Genomic DNA, 20566 nt, shown 5'->3' on the forward strand with positions numbered 1-20566 from the left:
TAGTAAGACTGTAATTCTCATTGCCAAAGAATTCAGATCAAAATTGAAATTTAAACTCGATTTTTGATAGTCTCGATATTTCTCTATATCTAATACGGATCATTTTAGCATGTTTTTTTTATAAAAAAAAAACTAAACCCACATAATTTTCGAGTTTCTACCGAAAATAAAGATGTTCCATGTTATAATCAGTAATAACTATCAGTTATTTTAAGTATTTCTTAGTAATCATATCCTCACAATCAGTCTCATTAAAAAATAGTCTCAAATTATAGTTTACCATTTATATCATATTTGATATTTTATTAGATATTTGTCTTTTTACCATATCTTTCCATTTATTGTTATTTCCATTTATTATTTTTTTTTCATATCCTCGTAATTTATTTGATTATAAATAAGATAACTTTCACACTATTTAGGTGCGGTGGATTAAGCAAACATTCTCAAGTCTACATTTATTCGAGCATCACAAATATCTACCCATATATAAAACAACCAATATAATCTAATTAAAAAATAAAAAAATCCTTAAAAATAAAAATTTTAAAAATCAATAATGATATATATGAGTTTAATTATTTATTTAATTTGAAATATATATATATATATATATATATATATATATATATATATGATTAATTAAAAATTAAGAGTTTATCATAGAAGGAAACTATATAATATATCATAATATCATGATATTTAAGTAAAATGAAGCCCTATCCTAAGATTCAACTTTTGACCATATGGAAAATATTTATTATTTATTTATTTTTGGTACAAATAACGTACAAGGAAAGAAAAACAATTAATTAATTATGTTTGACTTAATTTACAATTAACTTGGTTTCAATTTAATTCCAATAATGGGTCCCACATGTAATGTAATTTTTAAAATAATTTAATGTATTAAAAATATTTTTGACTTTTTAGCTAATTGCAATTTTTTTTTTTCATTATAAAATTTTGCTTTATTAAATAATTTAAAAAATTGTAAAATAAATAAACCATAAATTATTATTATTATTATTAGTTATTGAATTGAAAATTAATAAAATTATATAATAATTTACAAAATTGTAAAATAAATAAACCATAAATTATTATTATTATTAGTTATTGAATTGAAAATTAATAAAATTATAATATAACTTTAAAAATTGGATGGAAACTATAGTACTTTTTACTCGTAATGGGCCCTTCGGAACATCGGTTGATTCGACCGATGTTCCGCTCCTTACAACCGCTTTTCTTTAAAGAACTTAATGGATCTACGACAACTAAACAATAATAACAACCAACACAATAACTTTGAGCATTTCGAGAGTGCTTTATATATATTATTTTAAAAACATTGTAATGTCCTTGATATGAACCACGACCAATGGATTTCCATACCTTAAGGTCCAATTACAAGGACGAGAGCCAACAAACCTTATACACTTATATTCAAGCTATGGTGAGCTCATTAAAAAAAATTCTAGAAGACAATGGAGACCTTGCGCAAAGTTGAGCTTTAAGAAAGAGCTGAATTAAATGCACTTTAAATTGCATTTAATAAACTCAGTTGAATTTATGAAACTAAGTGACTAATAAACACATTTCATTCGTAGCACTATTTAATTATAATTTAAGCTAGTTTTAAATATAGGAGTTAAGGTTATATTGTAACGCACGTAGATTGAGGTTATGGGTATTTCTCAATACATTTAATTTGAGAGTTATGTATCACATCAGTCTGTAAAGGCTATATAAAACCTTATTTTCTTTGATGAGAGCCATCAAATTTTGAAATTAAAAATAAAATTTCTATTTTACCTTTATTGAGAGCTAAGTTTTTCTTTGCAAATTATTGTGTTTAGAACATGCATGTTAGAGTCATTCAAGTGGTATTGATCAAAGAGTTATTTGAATCACGAGTTTAGAAACAAATTTTCTTTACCTTTGATATTGATCATTCAAGTAATCCGTTCCATACTTTTCCTTGGGTTGATTTCCATATCAGTCATTTTGAAAGATTATGCATTTAAAATAGACTAACACACCAATTTGAGCATAGCTGAGTTGATTAGTCATATTTCTGAATAGGAACATAATATTTTTAGGGAGGGACGTGAAAGATCTATATGGGCCCACATGATGTGGGCCATATTTTAATATGGGCCTCCAAGTTGTGTCGATCCATATTCCCCACTAATTGGTCTTATATTTTTTCATTTTCTTATGACTTATGAATTATTTAAATAATAATAATAATTATTATTTGTTTATTTTTAACGATAAATATTCTTTTTATCCAATTTAATTATGTATTTCTTTTATTTTCGTCGTGTTATGATGCTCTGAAGTGGGTAGTAACAGATCAAATCTGTATCATTATAGAACAACAACAAAGCATCAAACATTTACGTATCATACGATCGTTTCCTTCAAAATTTTAAAGATTACATCGTAGAAATTAGATGGAACGTAATGATTTAAAAAAAAAAAATAAAGTTGAAGCATTTAATTTAATTCTTAATTATCAAAAATAAATTTATTTAATTGGTCAACAAATTTTCAAATATATTTAATAGGTTACTATATTTTAAATTTTAACTTAAAAAATTTAAATTTCTTAGATCTAAAAATTTTAAAAACTTTTAAAAATATTTAAATTGTATTTTAACTTTCAAAACGTGGGCCCCACGTTGTGGTTATCCACATAGAGGCGGCGTATCGTATCAGAGGAAAGCCAACCACTGGGACCCACTTGGCCAAAATTGTCTCGGGAAATTCCATTGGTACCCACAAAATGATATTATCCATTGTCTTTTGCGAGGGGCTTTTTGGTCATTTCACTATTTTGTAATAAAAAACTGGTTGATTTTTAAAAATATGGATAAGAATTAAGATAACAAGAGAAATAATCTCGTAAGATAAAACAATATTTATTAATTTAATCTTAAAAAATAAAAAATTAGAAATTAAATAATTTATTAGATTTTTCTCTATTTTTAGTGGAAAATATTTAATAGTAATTAAAATTTAAATTTTCTATGATTTAAAAAATATGTTAAAAGTAGAAAATTAAAATCATAAAAATTTATGGATTAAAGTTCTAATTTAAATTTAAAGGATTAAATTAAAAAAAAATACATATTCCGAAAATACCCTCCATGCCACGTAGACTTTATTTTATATGACGAAAATACCCTGCATATCTGAGTTAAAAGAGTCGACAAAGACGAAAGAGGACAATTGGAGAAAGAGAGAGGGAGAGAGAAAATGGATAGGGTATTTTCGGCGGGTGAAATTTCTGATCAGTACTGGTCGTCTCTTCCGGTCGCCGAACCTCCGCCGGCCGGCGGCGGCTCGAAAATGAGCCGTAGCGCGTCTGAGTGGGCCTTCCAGCGCTTCCTTGAAGAGGCCTCTGAAACTTCCCCTCATTGCTCTGTTGCAGACCATGGCGAAGGGATTGAGATCAAGGGCTCTGACTGTGATCAGTCGCAGAAACATAATGCTAATCATGGTGGTGTTAGTAATGGCAATAGCAGCAGCGTTTCTTCCAATGCTGTACCGCCGAATATTCCGATCGATTCGGAGGAATATCAAGCGTTTCTTAAGAGCAGGCTTGAATTGGCTTGTGCTGCGGTTGCTAAGAAGAGGGTAAACTTTGCCCTTATTTGTTTGTTTCTTCTTGTTATTGATTTCTTTTCTCTGTTCTGTTGATGAGGGTATTTTTAGGGTGGAAATCTGAGTAATGATTTTTACATTTTGGATGGGCTCTTTGGTCGTTGTTATATCTGTTTATGTATCCTAGCGCTTTTACTTTCGAGCTTTTCCTCAAAGTTTTTTAAATGTGTATGCTAGGAGAGGTTTCCATGTTCTTAGAAAGAAGGTTTCGTTCCCTTTCCAACCGATGTGTAATCTCGCAATCCACTCCCTTCGGGGCCAACGTCCTCGTTGGTACTGTTTCTCTCTTCAATGATGTGGGATCTCACAATCCACCCTCTTTCAGAGCGTAGCGTCTTCTTGCACACCTCTTGATGTCTCTCAAACCGATGTGAGATCTTACAATCTATTCCTCTTTAGGGTCAGCGTCCTCGCTTCCACTAGTTCCTTTCTTCAAAGGGGCCTAGCGTTCTCGCTGGCACACTGTCCGGTGTCTCTCCAACTGATATGGGATCTCACAATCCACTCCGCTTCAGGGCCTAGTGTCCTCGCTGGTACTGTTCATCTCTCCAATCGATGTGGGATCTCACAATCCACCCTCCGTCGGGGCCTAGCGTCCTTGCTAGTACACCGCTGGGTGTCTCTCCAACCGATGTGAGATCTCACAATCTATTCCCCTTCGAGGCCCAACATTTTCGTTGGCACTCATTCCTCTCTTCAAAGGGGCCTAGTGTCTTCGCTGGCACACCGCGTGGTGTCTCTCCAACCAATGTGAGATCTCACAATCTATTCCCTTTTGGGGCCCAGCTTTCTCGCTGGCCCTCATTCCTCTTTATCTTTAGAGGGGTCTAGCGTCCTCGTTGGCACACCACCTGGTGTTTCTCCAACCGATGTGAGATCTCACAATCTATTCCCCTTCAAGACCCAGTGTTCTCACTACACTCGTTCCTCTCTTTAAAAGGGCCTAGCGTTCTCGCTGGCACACAACCCAGTGTCTCTCCATCCATGTGGGATCTCACAATCCGTCCCCTTTAAGGACCTAGCGTCCTCGTTGGCACACGTTAGTACTAAGGGCCACTTCAAGCTTAGGATATAATTAGCTGAATGCTTCCTTTGGACTCCAATTCCAATGTCTTTTAAATCTACTTGTGCTCCTCTAGCCTGGCTCCTAGTCATCTTGATGTTAATCTCATACACTAATAGTTCTTCTCTGTTAGGTGTATGTAATAGCTTTACTTTCACATTAGTTAATCTAGAGAGAAACTTGGGCTTTTTTTCAAGGTGAAGTTGGTGAGCTTTTGTTTTCTGTATAAACAGGGATCCTTTACAAAGACTCCAACTTCTTCTACCTCATCTGACTGTGGATCACAAGCATCTAATACGTTTGGAATTCAAGCTCCAAAAGGTTGGGATTCATTGCATCTCTATATTTTCGTTTCTCACAACTAATGAGATGTCGTTAGACTTTTGCCTTTCTTTACGAGCTTATATGTATTGTTAGGATCGCACAACAACGCACACACTCGATCTAAATAGAACAGGAGAGAGAAAATACAAGGAGGAATATTGTGAGATCCCACATCGATTGGGGAGGAGAACGAAACACTTGTTATAAGGGTGTGAAAACCTCTCCCTAGTAGACGTGTTTTAAAAACTTCGAGGGAAAGCCTAAAAGGAAAAGCCCAAAGAGGACAATATCTGCTACCACTATGATATTGTCCTCCTTGGGCACATTTTCAAAGCACTGGGTTATATATATGATTCATGTAATAGACTAAGCCCACCGCTAGCGGATATTGTCTTCTTTGGACTTTCCTTTTTGTTCATGTAACAACCTAAGCCCACCGCTAGCAGACATTATACGGGCTTTCCCTTTCGGGCCCTTTCCAAAGAGGACAATATCTGCTAGCGGTGAGCTTGGCCTGTTACCGTTCAAGTTACTACGTATATAGTCACCTACCGTATATAGCTTTACCTGCTTTTTACTGTTATTTACTATATATTGTTAACATATTTTAGCTCTCTCTCCACTTTGGTAGCTTGTAAAGTAGGAGCTGGGAACACTCCATTAAGGCCACCAGATAAGGATATAAATGGAGTTACTTTCTCGCCCATGGTGCCAAAAATATCTGAGGTTCGTTCTTCGCCGACTACCAGTGGATCATCAAGAGATGAGTGGGATGATGAGGAGATTGAGGGAGAAACTGACACAACGGAGAGTAAGGACCCTGCTGATGTAAAACGTATAAGGAGGTAACCATCTGCTTAATTTAGGGAATAGTGTTCTATTGCAAATGCATTGTGTGAATAGTGGTGTTAATAAATTTTGTTCTCATCTGATTGTGCTTTCTATGTGCAATATGAATTCCTCCATCCTGGCTAATGTGTTCTTTTGCATTTGATAATTTCTCATGTCAGGAAAGGTGTTTTGTGAGATCCTACGTCGGTTGGGGAGGAGAACAAACATTTTTTATAATGGTGTGGAAACCTCTTCCTAGTAGTCGCGTTTTGAAAACTTTGAGGGTAGGCGGAAAGTCCAAAGAGGGCAATATCTGCTATTGATGGGCTTCGACTGTTATAAATGGTATCAGAGCCAGACACCAGGCGATGTGCCAGCGAGGAGGTTGAGCTCCAAAGGGGGTGTGCTAGCAAGGACGCTGAGTCCCAAAGAGGGTGGATTGGGAGGTCCTATGTTGATTGGAGAAGGGAACGAGTGCGAGCGAGGACGCTAGCCCAAAGAGGACAATATCTGTTAACGGTGGGCTTAGGCTGTTACAAATGGTATTAGAGCGAGACATTGGACGATGTGTCATCGTGGAGGTTGAGCTCGGAAGGGGGTGTGCCAATAAGGACGTTGGGTCTCAAAGGGGGTGGGGATTGGGAGGTTCCACATCGATTAGAGAAGGGAATGAGTGCGAGCGAGGACACTGACCCCGAGAATTGTGAGATCCCACATCGTTTGAGGTGGAGAACGAAACATTCTTTTTTAGGATGTGGAAATCTTTATCTACTAGACGCGTTTTAAAAACTTTGAGGAAAAGTTCGAAAAGACTATCTATTTGCATTTGCATGTCGTTATTACAAATGAAGTGGTTGTTTTAGTTGCATGGTAATTGCAATCGAGATTAAAACATTGTGCAAATTATTTGTGGAGTTCTCTTTCCTTCTTTTATCTTAATAACACTACGAAAGTCCATTTCTTATTAAATATCTCTCCTTGTTGTTGGCATTGTTTTCAGAATGCTTTCGAACAGAGAATCAGCTCGACGATCAAGGAGAAGAAAGCAAGCACATTTAACCGAACTCGAGACTCAGGTGTCTATTCTGTATAACTCTGTCCAGTGCCTTAGTACCTCTTTTGAAATCTACCAAACTGATACATTGGTTCATTTTTTTTTTCTTAATCAAAGGTTGCACAACTAAGATTTGAAAATTCGACCTTGTTGAAGCGCCTTGCCGATATAAGCCAAAAATACAACGAAGCCAACGTCAATAACCGCATTCTAAAAGCTAACATTGAGACATTAAGAGCAAAGGTACAATGACAATCCACGGGTAGTCAGCTCTCCTAGTGCCTTAGAAACTTTTTTGCTCACGTGCTTGAGATCCCGGTTGGGGAGGAGAATGAAACACCCTTTATAAGGGTGTGGAAACCTCTCCTTAGTAGACGCAAGGTAAAACCCGAAAGGGAAAGACCAAAACAGATAATATGTGCTAGTGGTGGGTTTGGGCTGTTATAAATAGTATTATAAAGCAAGCAAGGATGCTGGCCTCAAAGGGGGTGGGATTGGAGGGTCCCACGTCAATTCGAGAAGGAAACGACGAGTACCAATGAAGACTCTGGGCCCCAAGGGGGGTGAGATCCCGCATTAATTTAGGAAGAAAACGAAATATTAAGGGTGTGGAAACCTCTCCCTAATAGACCGATTTTTAAAAACTTCAAGGAGAAAACTAAAAAGGGAATATGCTAGCGGTGGGTTGGTGCAGTTGCACTTTCCCTCCTCTCACTTCAGAAAAGAAAAATGTTGTATATGTAAAGTTACCACTTGCTGAAGATGTAATCTTGGTTAAACACAAAATGCATCTAACATTATTTCCATACTGACAGATAAAAATGGCTGAGGAGACTGTTAAACGAGTTACTGGTAACCCGATGTTCCATGCCATGTCTGAGATTACCTCGGTCGGCATCTCTTCGTTGGACGGTAGCCCTTCCGATGCGTTAGCAGATGGCACTGTTCCATTGCAAGATGGTTCATGCCATCTATATCAACCTGCATCTAATAAACCTGTGGTTGCACATGACATAGGAGTCAACAATGGCTTGGGTGACATTTCACATGTAGACGGTGGGCAGCAGGAGTCGTCCTCTCTGGTACTGTCAGCTGTGTCTGTGAACAAGATCGAAAGATCGGAGTCTTTGCAGCGAGTGGCTAGCTTGGAGCCTCCACAAAAGCGGATCTGTAGAGTCCAAGCAAATGGAGAGCAATAGATACAGCATACTAGATTTGTGTTGGATAGATTAGTGAATTTTACAAAATTTAAAAGTTTAGAGACTATCGTTTTGAAAGTTTATGGATTAAATAGATACGAATCTTCACTTTTTTCACATTTTTAAAATTAAGTTATATTCTTTCATCAATATTATAATTATTTGATAATAAATTAATATGACGTCATATTTAAAAAAGATGTCTCAACACATGACATGATCACTGGATTTTCTTTCATGGATATGGAAACAAAGCTCTGCAACTATTCTCCCCCATATGCAGTCCAATACAAAGCCCAACAGTGACATTTGTTGAAGAATGGCTCAAAATATCGTATCAAACATTATGGATGTTTGGTCGATCATTATGTCGGTTATGTAGGTTGTCGGATGTCAATCATTGTGATTTTCTACATTGATTGGAGAGAACGAAACATTACTTGGTGTGGAAACTTCTTCCTAACAGACGTATTTTATAACCGTGGGGTTGACGGTAATACATAATGGGTCAAGGCGGACAATATCTTCTAGCAGTGGGCTTGGATTGTTACAATGGTATTAGAGCCAGACACCGAGTGGTGTGCCAGCAAAGACGTTAGGCCCCCAAAAGGTAGTGGATTGTGAGATCCCACATCGGTTGAAGAGGAGAACGAAGTATTCCTTATAAGGGTGTGGAAACCTCTCCCTAGTAAATGCGTTTTAAAAACTTTGAAAGAAAACCCAAATAGGAAAGCCTAAATAAGACAATATCTACTAACGATCCTGTTACATGGGACGTGTCCATGATTTTACAGCTGCAAATAACTGAATAAGCAGCATGGATATCTACTCCATGCCAAGCTTTCTCACAATGAATAGAGTTTGGAAGCTGATGTTCCATCACAAGCCTACAAATTGAAACATGTCGAAAGACCTGCATAGCTCGGTTTTAAGTTCATATGAATATCGGTCTCAGCTCGAATTCCATCTGTGGGTTAGTGAAGGAAATCAAATGGTTTCCATAAGAACTTGTAAAAAAGGAGGAGCTAATGGCATCTTCCACAACTTTGATATTAGATTTAAAAAAATGAGTACATTCTATAACATGAAAGATACCTATCTTCTAGACTTGGATTGAAGCAACTGAGGCAGAGTGGCTACGGAGGTGTACAAGTGTAACAGAATAAATTTACATAGTTGCCTGATTAGTGTGATATCTACAAACCAGAGCCAAAAAAATGATTTTCCAATGCTATAATAGGCTGACAGTAGAACATATTAAAAGCCCTAATATCATATGATTTTATATGGATCCAGCTCAAACTAGCAGCATCTATCAATCTGAAATTCTAAATCAGCAAATTAGACCAAAACTTACCTCAATGTGTTGCCAAATCTACAATGAAATCTGATGTTACGAGTCCCGCCAACTTTATACCACAATTTCTTTGTTGTCGCTGCGATTGACTTCCTTTTCCCGTTATTACGCGCTTCTTCGATCGATGACTTCAAAACTTGTAAATGGAGAAGGCTCAGGCAATGTGAAAATATTGCATATTGATTGATGTAACGAATGAGTACCGGTGTACTTTTGCTCGTCACGATGTTGAACCTGCGATTGCAGTTATTTCACTTCCTTCTTTCAATCCTTGAAGGCATGCATGTAATGACCTTTGGACATTATCTGCTACAATTCTCAACCTTCCTTGGCTAGCATCTCCGTTTGAATTTCCACTCACTTCGACTGTTCGAGCCACCTTCTGTTTACACATTTCCCAAGAGGTCATATTACTTTCTTCTGGCTTCTCACATGTTCTAACCCCAAGCAGTTTCCGCATCCCAAAGGCAAACATTCTTGCATTGGAGAGCCTTTTTATATCTGCCACCAACTTTTCTATGCTATCTGCCTTTACTGATTGATAACTGAGAACAACACCTTCTGGATCATAACTAATGTGCGAGTCTTTGTCAGATGTATTTGCTATTCGAACATCAGGTCCCCATGGGGCTGTACTGCTTTTCTTCTGAAGTTCCCACAAATCTCTAAAGTGCTGATCATGTATTTTCACATCCCAGCACATGGTCCCAGGCCTTCCAAGTCGCAAGCATATATGTTGCCATGAATCATCTCTGGTAAACGGAAGCCGGAACCATATATTTGTTGATGCATTTCTTAACCCAACTTCTTCAACATATGGAATGTCCAGTGCATCCATCTGGCTAGTAAGTCTCGCGTGTTTGATACATATTGAACAGTGCCTGATTACATGAAGCAGAGCAGAGACATATGTACTCGAAGGTGCACTGCCTTTATTAGCTTCAACGATAAGGTTACCATAACAGGATTCAGTTTTGGAGACCATTTCTTTTGAAATAAGCAACTGTGATGAGGGTGGACTAATTATAGCTGATACTGAGACCTTCCTTCTCTTAGACAGTCCATTATATGCATCAATACCTTTAAGTGATGGGATTAAGTTGAGCATAACAGAAGCAGCACGCTTCCGAGAACAATCTTTTTTCAGACCACTTTCATCCACGGGACTAGAGCAAGAATCTTGATTCTGGGCTGAAAACATACATCTCTAAAGTTAGTGAAGTGAAAGTTAAACGTCTACTTTTTATAAGTTCAGAGATTCAATCGTTAAATTACATGCAGTCAACCAATACCATAGAAACTCAGGGAAAGTATCTTACATACGGGAGTTGAAACAGACGAGCTAGATCCAGAAGGCCTTAAAGATCCTGTTGGAGCTGCAGTTGGTGAACTTCTGGAACCATTAGGCTTTATACTTCCAGAAATTCGAGGGCCACCATGTTGAGGTGGAGACAGTAGCCGAGATGACCTATTTGCATACAGCCCATCCTTTGACGTATCATTTGGCATACTTGTATGTTCGTCGTCCAATGCAGTATAAGAACTAACCTCAGCAGGATTTTTTGGGAATCTAAGGGAAGCTAAATCCTGTTCAGATTTTGAGTTTGAAAGTCGTCTTGCAGCACCCCTTCTGGAACCAGAAGAAATAGAACCCAGGGATGAGGAAGGCACTGGACCCTTCAAATTGCTAGATGAATACAAGGACCCGGTGCTGTGCGAGGTAATATTAGATAGTTTTGCAACATTATTACCCTGGGATGGTTGCATACCCATTTCCCACTTGGGTGAAGGAACTCCTTTTATATTATGAATATTAGAGAGAGAACCATAATGAGATGCAGATGAATTGAAAGATTGCGACACGTTTGAAACAGAGAAAGTAGGTACAGGGGGAGGCCCCTTCTCCAACTCAAACACGTCATCAACAAGAGATGAAAAACTGGATGGAGGATATCCAGATATCTGCTGAGACCCATCATGACTAATATCAGAAAGATGACCATTTTCAGAAGTTTGGTTATCGACAGAATTTGGTAAAGAGGGCAACAGCTTTTCCCAGTCAAGCAGACTTAAGTTCAGCTCGTCTTCAAGTATCTGTATCTGATCAATGTCAATTTTCTTCACACGGACCACATTGCTTTGATCACTAAGGCCATGGGCTTTGGCAGAAGGATCTGACCTTGCCTCCAGCAATTTAAACTGGGGCTTGAAATCCTTGTCAAGCTGCATTAGCAAAAAGTATGAATTCCCACAATCTGGAAATCCCATCAGCAACATGGCTGAACCATTTGAAATGTTTTTTGGCAATCGAACTGCAGAAAAACCATTTTCATATGCCTGCAAATGTTTGAAGTTATATTTTTATTATCATAAAACCCATGCTCGGTATAACCATTAGAATATATAAATAGTAGCAATCAAAATGGTTAGAATTTCTTTCTTTAGAAAAGAATATAAGACATACAACCATACCTCAAGGCCCAAAAACCTACTAATAGATGCAAATAAATGCAGCACACTTCGGCTTCTCAATCTTATAAAAACATCAGTTGCAGTCATACTTCCTTGATTTAAAGCTTCTTCACAATCTGTCAGTGAGGCAGGTGCAAGTTTATTGTGCGAGGACTGAAGAAGAAAACGGCCATTCCTGCAAACAAAATCGTGGGTAAGAGACAAAAAAGCAGAAAGAAATCTATGATATATTAAAAAGGCAACATTCTACAGAAACACTTGCACTATTATGTTCTTATAAATGACCATTTGCATTTAATCCCACTTTACAGTACTACTTAATTGACATTTATATTTTTTTTTCTAAACAATTTAGATAGTACTTAAACATTGGGGTTAATTCACATAAATATTGTGCTCCTATTTTATTTAATATTGAATTGATCAAATTCTCAATCAATTTTAACAACCAATTCATAAAATATAACTGTATTCATATAGAAGAAATTCTACAAACAAACTCTTCGAATACTTTAACAGTTATTATCATAACCATCCACAAAAGAATATTAAATAAAATATAAACTCTTTAGTGATATAATCGTTCATTTGTGTAGATTAAAAAGAATATGAATACACAACTGACTTCTGTACACTTCACTGTCAATTTGGAAATAGATTTTTACCTTCTCTTCCTCTATTTGGTACGTTATTAGAGCTATGTAATTTACCAAGTACATCAAAAACCTCAAGTTAAAATTTCACTTATTCTTCCTTTTTACTATTATTAGTCAAACAAAATTTCAACTTTCTATAAGTTCTACCTATTCCATTGCGTAAATCTACATATATCCTTAATGCATGCAATTTTTTTTTTAGCAACGAGATATATTGATGGTAGCGTTAATTCCACTAAAAATAAACAAACAATTTAAGGAATTATGAATCATGAATCATGAATTATAAAATTCTATTTAGAATTTGCCGATAATATAGGAGATGCATGGAGACATGGGAAGTTACTCTAATCAATGGAAAAGTAAAAATTGCTGTACTTTGTACCCACATGTTTTTTATTTCAAATAATGAAAAATAGTGATTAAATTTTATATTTCGGAGTTGATATTTATCGAATGATAAAACAAACCATTACTGAAGTCTAAAATATTGCTTTACCAAAATCAATTTATTTGAAAGTGGTTCGACGTGAAATTTTAATAAAAAATAATTGAAAATCTGTCTCAACTCCTAGTATACAGTAGCAACGACTTTCTTTTACCCAATATCATCTTAAAAGGAGGATACCTTGTATTTATTCTGAGGGTGAAAAATGATGAGCCATAAGCACGCACCCGCAATATTTCTTCTCCCTCATATGTAGTAGGATCACAAATTTTATCCTTCTGCAAAGAATAATAGACGTTATAACAAAAGTAAAGAAAAAGGAGCGGTAGTTAGGTGTCATTACATGTTACTTATGCGACAAAAGAAGTAAACAACAAATTCCTACCATCAGCAGGAAAGAGAATATAGGCTGAAAATCCTACACGCTCCCCTAATTGCAAACAACCATGATTTGCACATGGGCAAACTATTTCACTAGCAAAATAATAGAATAAAATAAGGGATACGGGAATTAAGAAATAACAAAAAGAACTGATACCACCAAATGAAACTGACTCATGAAGCAAATTAATTTTGCCAACAATGAAGAAAGCATATACCCTCTGAGTTTGCCTCAATAAAAGATGCGAATGAAAAATAAAACAATACAAATATTCTCAAAATAGTAAAAGAGCAAAAAACCAGAAACATAAAACGTTATACACAACTGAATGCAAACCCTTCACCATTTCTTCCTTGATCCCATCATTCTCACTTTTTAACAAATTAAATTTTCTCATCCAATGATCAATAGTCCTGCACCGCACTTGGAAACATACAAAATACCATCCTGTACGGATGGCTGTGATGGGAAAGGGAGTGGTATTCAAGCAAAGCTCCCTTCATAAATAAATCGGTGGGAGAAGAGAATGGTAAACTAGACTAGACAGAACAACTTTATTTTTCAACATTTCTGGCCCTCGCCCAGTAAAACGCCAAAGGAGTATGAAGAAACGAAACCAAAAAAAATTGCAACCTTTTTATGGTCAACATCAGGCTCATCAACATGGTGTTGAAGAACAACATCATCTGCCGCTTGACAAATTTGAACACTTTTCTTCAATTCTTTTTGAATTTCAAGAAGCCGAGTATATTTGTTACAACATAGAGCTCTCAACAGCAACTTTTCAACATCAATGCAACTTTGATCCAGAGAAAACTTTGCTTCTTTGTTGGTTGACGGATCTATGACAAACGTGCTGTGGATACACTTTATCTGCATATCTGGTCCTGGTTCAATTTTTATGAAGGGACATGATCCTGGGTCGGAAATACCAGTATTTTTATCAAAATCCAACCAGTACATGATTTTCAACCCTGGGGTTCGAAGACCAGATAAGTCAGTTTCTCCATCTGGGTTCACTTGTGTGGAGCCACCAGTAATACCATCAGACATGACCTCAAACCGAATAGCATCTCTCCATCTTCCTTGTCTAAGTGAATGTACTTGCTTTAAGACAGTGTCCATAACAAGTGAGATGCAAAGTTCATGCAAAATTGAATATAATGTAGTGAATGGATTTTCAGCTGCAGCCATTCTGCGTTCCAAATCATCTCCAAGAGCATAACGGTGCATTTCTTCCAGTTTCACAAGTCCCCTTCTCTCTCCAACTAGCAGCTCCAAGTGCAGTATCCTCCACAATGATAAGTGTCCTCTGTAGCCCAGAGTAACTAAAACCTTAAATTCCCCATCTACACGAAGCAGTGCTGTACCATCAGTGACTTTCACTTCAGAAATTTCTTTTGGAAGTGACACTTCCAGTAACTTAGCCCGTACTAATATCTCCAACTTTTTTAACGCATTCTTTTCTTGGTCTTCATTCAGTGTTCCCTGAATACTGATATCTTCTACACATTTTGGTAGACGTTCATAGGTGCCTGTAAGGAGAATTTCAGTAGCAGATGGAACATCATAAATAGGTGCACGAGCTTGCTGTAGGCCTTCATGCATGAAGAATAAAGAATCTGCAGCTTGTGAAAAACATGTATCATGACTAGACAAAGTTGATGCAAGTTGCTGCCAGTATTGAATCAACGGAACCTGGCAAGTCAAGAGGCAGACAATAAAAGAGGAGAATATAATTTAAAAATGAAGAGCCAAAGTGAACTTAGCTAAATTGTAATTGGCATGTACCTTTGACTAAGAGGTCGAAGGGTCAAATTCCCTACTAAATATTATTGAACTCAAAAATTAATTTACAAATGAAGAGAAATGCACCCATTATCCATATTATTAACTTCTATAATTCGTTAACAATTAATCAAGGGGAAAAAGAAAATATCAAAATGGAAAAGACCAGGATGATCAACTCATGTCTACATTCTACATACTATTCTACATCAAAGAACATCACATCTAAGTGCTCCACCTCACAACTGAGTGCAAATTGAGCCACTAATATTTTTTTTGATCTTTTATTAATGACCCCCTTTTAAAGGGAAGGAAGAAATAAAAGCATGACCATACAAAAAGAAGGGCCTAACATTTGGAGCTAATTGCGACTAAACATCCCTAATGTCAATAAAAATAAAAAGGAGGCAACTCTTATCCCTAATGTCTACAGAACCTTGTCCAAAAAGCCAGATCAACATGATCATTGGCCTTTCAAAATCAATTTTAAGAACAATAACGTTCCGATTGTGGGACGTCCAATCCCCAATGACCTCTGCTAGCATTCCTACTCCCGTGAGATACAAACTGCTAAACAAATGCCCATTCTTTCATGATCCGAACTTCCATATCCATGGACAAGACTAAATCACAGTTAATAAATGTCTCTACCAAGTCCAACATTTAACCAAATTCAAGTTAGATACAAAACACACAGTCGTGCAAAATGGAAAATTAACATAGAACCTAAGGCTCGATCAGAAAGTAAAAATTCTTGGCATGATGGTTGGAGCACAATAAAATGATTTTTCAAGCAATAATAGTCATTGCCTCGATCATAACAGAGTTTCACACACAAAATGTGGAAAACATTTTACGGAGAATTGAAGCAAATATAAAACAACAAAAATTAATCCTCGAATGCTAAATGTGAATACCACAGGAGTTAGACAGACACTACCAACACCAACCTCAAAACTCTCCGAAAGAAAAATCTTCAATTTCGAACTGACATTGCAGCACAGAGAATTCGAGAGGCATTAATTTAAAAATGAAAAGAATAACAAACAAACAAACCTGTCGGCACCACTTAGCAAGGGCATAAAGGCGGAGCATCCTCTGTTGAGTCTTGAAGACATACTTGAGAATGTTACGCTTCTTCTCGTCGTCGGATTGTTTGGATGATTTGGCGTTGTCGACAAGGTCTTTGAGGGAGAGGAATGAGTCGTCGGCAACAAGGGAAACAAGTGCAGAGAACTCGACCGTTTGTTGCCCTAACTCGGCCGCCATGATTAGGGCGGACGAATCAGTATCCCAACGAGTGGGGACGGAGGAAGAAGGAGATCTATAATGCGGAAACCATGGGGAGCGCGCTAGGGTTTGGACGAGGGGAAATTGAGGAAGACGAAGGTGCTGGGAGATGCAGAGTTCATCGGTAAAGAAAAGAAAGGAGGGAAAACGTTCAGTTTTATGATTCCGCCTCCATTCTTCAGGGTTGTGGGTCCCACTTTGATTTTTTGTCCACGTGGCATTTCTTGGTCAACGTTTTCTCATGCATTTTTTTTTAATTAAGTTAATAATTAAAAAAAAATTACTATGTTTCAAAAAATATATTATTATTATTATTATTATTATAAATATTTTTACTGTTGTAACTACGTTTTAAAAGTAGCATTATTATTCTTACGGTTCGTTCGGAGATTCTGAACCTAAAACCATTTTTGGTCCATTGGTTTCATAGTTCTCGGGTTGCAAAGATAACTCGTGAGTTACAATAGTGGAAAACTCGTGAGGTTTCGGTCACTCACGCTTGAGCTTTGTTTTTCATCTGTCAACATCCGTCCTCAGTCTTCATTGTCATTCGTATCTTAAATGAGAACTATAATCATAACCTTAAAATTTTCTTCATTTTTTCGTTCACTTCGATTATAATGGTAACTTTATGCATGGATTCGGATTTGCTGCAACCCCAACGGATGTTTCGTGGATTGAAAAGACTAGTTCTCATTTAAGGAGCTGAACTGCGAACAACAACAGGTCGTGTGTCGAGGATTATTGGGAGTGGGTCCCACATTGGTTAATTAGTGGAAGATGATGGGTTTATAAGTGAGGAATACTCTCTCCATTGTTATGAGACTTTTTTAGGAAGCCCAACGCAAAGCCATGAGAGCTTATACGACAATATCATACTGTGGATAGAAACTATTAAAACTTTTGTCCACTAAAAGTGGACAGACAATATCATACCATTGTGGAGATCCGTGATTCCTAACTCCGTGAAGGATAGAAACTACTAAAAAAGTCAAACTTGCATGTTTTTAAATGTCGACATAGAGATCAAAGTGGACAATATTATATCACTGTGGATATCCATGATTCCTACCTCTGTGAAGGATAGAAACTACTAAAAAAGTCGAAACTTGCATGTTTTTAAATCTCGTCATGAGAGCTTATGCGCAAAGTGGACAATATCATACCATTGTGGATATCTGTGATTCCTAATTCCGTGAAGGATAGAAGCTACTAAAAATGTCGAAACTTGCACGTTTTTAAATGTCGAACTTGACCCATCTGAATAGAAAGTACTAAAAATGTAGATCAGTGATTCATAACTCCGTGAAAGATAGAAACTACTAAAAAAGTCGAAACTTGCACGTTTTTAAATGTCGTACTTGACCCATATGGATAGAAACTACTAAAAAAGTCGAAACTTGCATGTTTTTAAATGTCGTACTTGACCGATCGCTTAAACCCGCAAAAGATTACATGTAAATATTCTATTATAAGGAAAAAAAAAACCCTTGGAATTGATGATTATATCATATAAAATATACAAATTCTTTGGGTAATTAATTAACATAATTTCCCCAAAAAAAATAATACGAATAATCACCAAAAAAAAAATAATAATAAATAATAATTCCCTTATTATTTTCGGGTCTTGTTCATCAGCCTCTCTCTAAGAAATTGATCAGATCATCGGAGAGGCGGCCGGCGGCGGATCTCCGCCGGCAAATCCACGGCGGCTGTGATGAAGTTTCACAGCTTTTCCGATGACCAAAAACCAGAGCAGTTATCCTTCTTCTTCTTCTTCACACTGCTCCACAGCCCAATCCTTTGGCCTCTGATCCCTTCATGATCCTAAGCTTCTTGCATGAGCTCATAAACATCCTGCAAAATTATGGAACGAGATTTAGGGATGTTCGTGGGTTCGATCGGGTCGGGTTATGACATTTTTTCGACCCAATTCAATTATTTTAGTCCTAAATTTTTTTAACCCAAACAATTTTTATTAGATAATGAATTCATGGGTTCGATTGGATTGAATTAGGACATTTTTCGACCCAATTTAGTTATTTTAGTTGTAAAATTTTCGAACACGTATCCGCTCGAGGAGCTTGTCCATGCCTGCTTATCCAGACCAAACAACAACGGTTGGTCCTTCGGGGCAGGAATCAAGGGTATGGGTTCAAGGCTGCTCTACTTGCTGAGAATACAATTTTTATTAGATAATGAATTCATGGGTTCGGATTGGATCGAGTTAGGAGATTTTTCGACCCCAATTCAATTATTTTAGTTGTAAAATTTTCGAACACATATCCGCTCGAGGAGCTTGTCCATGTCTGCTTATCCAGACCAAACAGCAACCGTTGGTCCTTCGGGCTAAGGCTCAAGGCGGGAATCAAGGGTATGGATTCAAGTTGCTCAACTTATTGGGTTCAAGGGTATGAGTTAAGGACATTTTTCGACCCAATTTAAATAAGTTTATAACCCAACTCAAACGGGTTGAGTTGGATCGGATCGATAGTGTTAAAAAATTTCATTTCGTGAATTCGGGTTTGATCGGATCGACCATGTTTTCTAGATTAACGAATTTTAAAACCCTAAACCTGATCCTAAAACACGAGTTTTAATCGAAAAAGTTGCACGAAAATTCATTAATCAGTCTTCATTGTCATTCGTATCTTAAATGAGAACTATAATCATAACCTTAAAATTTTCTTCATTTTTTCGTTCACTTCGATTATAATGGTAACTTTATGCATGGATTCGGATTTGCTGCAACCCCAACGGATGTTTCGTGGATTGAAAAGACTAGTTCTCATTTAAGGAGCTGAACTGCGAACAACAACAGGTCGTGTGTCGAGGATTATTGGGAGTGGGTCCCACATTGGTTAATTAGTGGAAGATGATGGGTTTATAAGTGAGGAATACTCTCTCCATTGTTATGAGACTTTTTTAGGAAGCCCAACGCAAAGCCATGAGAGCTTATACGACAATATCATACTGTGGATAGAAACTATTAAAACTTTTGTCCACTAAAAGTGGACAGACAATATCATACCATTGTGGAGATCCGTGATTCCTAACTCCGTGAAGGATAGAAACTACTAAAAAAGTCAAACTTGCATGTTTTTAAATGTCGACATAGAGATCAAAGTGGACAATATTATATCACTGTGGATATCCATGATTCCTACCTCTGTGAAGGATAGAAACTACTAAAAAAGTCGAAACTTGCATGTTTTTAAATCTCGTCATGAGAGCTTATGCGCAAAGTGGACAATATCATACCATTGTGGATATCTGTGATTCCTAATTCCGTGAAGGATAGAAGCTACTAAAAATGTCGAAACTTGCACGTTTTTAAATGTCGAACTTGACCCATCTGAATAGAAAGTACTAAAAATGTAGATCAGTGATTCATAACTCCGTGAAAGATAGAAACTACTAAAAAAGTCGAAACTTGCACGTTTTTAAATGTCGTACTTGACCCATATGGATAGAAACTACTAAAAAAGTCGAAACTTGCATGTTTTTAAATGTCGTACTTGACCGATCGCTTAAACCCGCAAAAGATTACATGTAAATATTCTATTATAAGGAAAAAAAAAACCCTTGGAATTGATGATTATATCATATAAAATATACAAATTCTTTGGGTAATTAATTAACATAATTTCCCCAAAAAAAATAATACGAATAATCACCAAAAAAAAAATAATAATAAATAATAATTCCCTTATTATTTTCGGGTCTTGTTCATCAGCCTCTCTCTAAGAAATTGATCAGATCATCGGAGAGGCGGCCGGCGGCGGATCTCCGCCGGCAAATCCACGGCGGCTGTGATGAAGTTTCACAGCTTTTCCGATGACCAAAAACCAGAGCAGTTATCCTTCTTCTTCTTCTTCACACTGCTCCACAGCCCAATCCTTTGGCCTCTGATCCCTTCATGATCCTAAGCTTCTTGCATGAGCTCATAAACATCCTGCAAAATTATGGAACGAGATTTAGGGATGTTCGTGGGTTCGATCGGGTCGGGTTATGACATTTTTTC

General features: G+C 36.8%; 3 protein-coding genes across 3 annotated transcripts in view; 1 reads left to right on the top strand and 2 right to left on the bottom strand.

Annotated features, from left to right (window-relative positions):
• Positions 1-3253: 3253 nt before the first annotated feature.
• LOC111798217 (light-inducible protein CPRF2-like) lies at positions 3254-8264 on the top strand. Its single transcript, XM_023681231.1, has 6 exons — positions 3254-3648; positions 4972-5059; positions 5694-5907; positions 6894-6969; positions 7065-7190; positions 7763-8264. The coding sequence occupies exons 1-6, from the start codon at positions 3268-3270 to the stop codon at positions 8144-8146; spliced, it is 1269 nt and encodes a 422-aa protein (XP_023536999.1). The 5' UTR covers positions 3254-3267; the 3' UTR covers positions 8147-8264.
• A 1459-nt stretch (positions 8265-9723) lies between these two features.
• On the bottom strand, positions 9724-16650 carry LOC111798865 (mediator of RNA polymerase II transcription subunit 14-like). Its single transcript, XM_023682216.1, has 6 exons — positions 16306-16650; positions 14095-15159; positions 13260-13357; positions 11976-12150; positions 10823-11840; positions 9724-10694 (listed from the first exon to the last, which is right to left on the bottom strand). The coding sequence occupies exons 1-6, from the start codon at positions 16516-16518 to the stop codon at positions 9724-9726; spliced, it is 3540 nt and encodes a 1179-aa protein (XP_023537984.1). The 5' UTR covers positions 16519-16650.
• Positions 16651-20127: 3477 nt separating this feature from the next.
• Positions 20128-20566, bottom strand: part of LOC111798195 (auxin-induced protein 22D-like) — a 1969-nt gene continuing 1530 nt past the window's right edge. The window contains exon 4 of the mRNA XM_023681200.1: positions 20128-20497. Coding sequence (XP_023536968.1) covers positions 20419-20497 — 79 coding nt within the window. The 3' untranslated portion in view covers positions 20128-20418. The remainder of the gene's footprint in view (positions 20498-20566) is intronic.

Source organism: Cucurbita pepo, chromosome LG07, assembly GCF_002806865.2.
Source record: "Cucurbita pepo subsp. pepo cultivar mu-cu-16 chromosome LG07, ASM280686v2, whole genome shotgun sequence".
Taxonomy (NCBI): Eukaryota; Viridiplantae; Streptophyta; class Magnoliopsida; order Cucurbitales; family Cucurbitaceae; genus Cucurbita; species Cucurbita pepo.

What these genes read in the sequence shown, in the direction of transcription:
- LOC111798217 (XM_023681231.1), top strand. Translation starts at nt 3,268, where the DNA reads ATGGATAGGGTATTTTCGGCGGGTGAAATTTCTGATCAGTACTGGTCG. An exon ending in TGGAATTCAAGCTCCAAAAG is followed by an intron (nt 5,060 to 5,693) that starts GTTGGGATTCAT and finishes CCACTTTGGTAG; the next exon opens with CTTGTAAAGTAGGAGCTGGG. An exon ending in GATGTAAAACGTATAAGGAG is followed by an intron (nt 5,908 to 6,893) that starts GTAACCATCTGC and finishes CATTGTTTTCAG; the next exon opens with AATGCTTTCGAACAGAGAAT.
- LOC111798865 (XM_023682216.1), bottom strand. Translation starts at nt 16,518, where the DNA reads ATGGCGGCCGAGTTAGGGCAACAAACGGTCGAGTTCTCTGCACTTGTT. An exon ending in TTGCTAAGTGGTGCCGACAG is followed by an intron (nt 15,160 to 16,305) that starts GTTTGTTTGTTT and finishes TTGACTTGCCAG; the next exon opens with GTTCCGTTGATTCAATACTG. An exon ending in GTAGGTTTTTGGGCCTTGAG is followed by an intron (nt 11,841 to 11,975) that starts GTATGGTTGTAT and finishes AAACATTTGCAG; the next exon opens with GCATATGAAAATGGTTTTTC.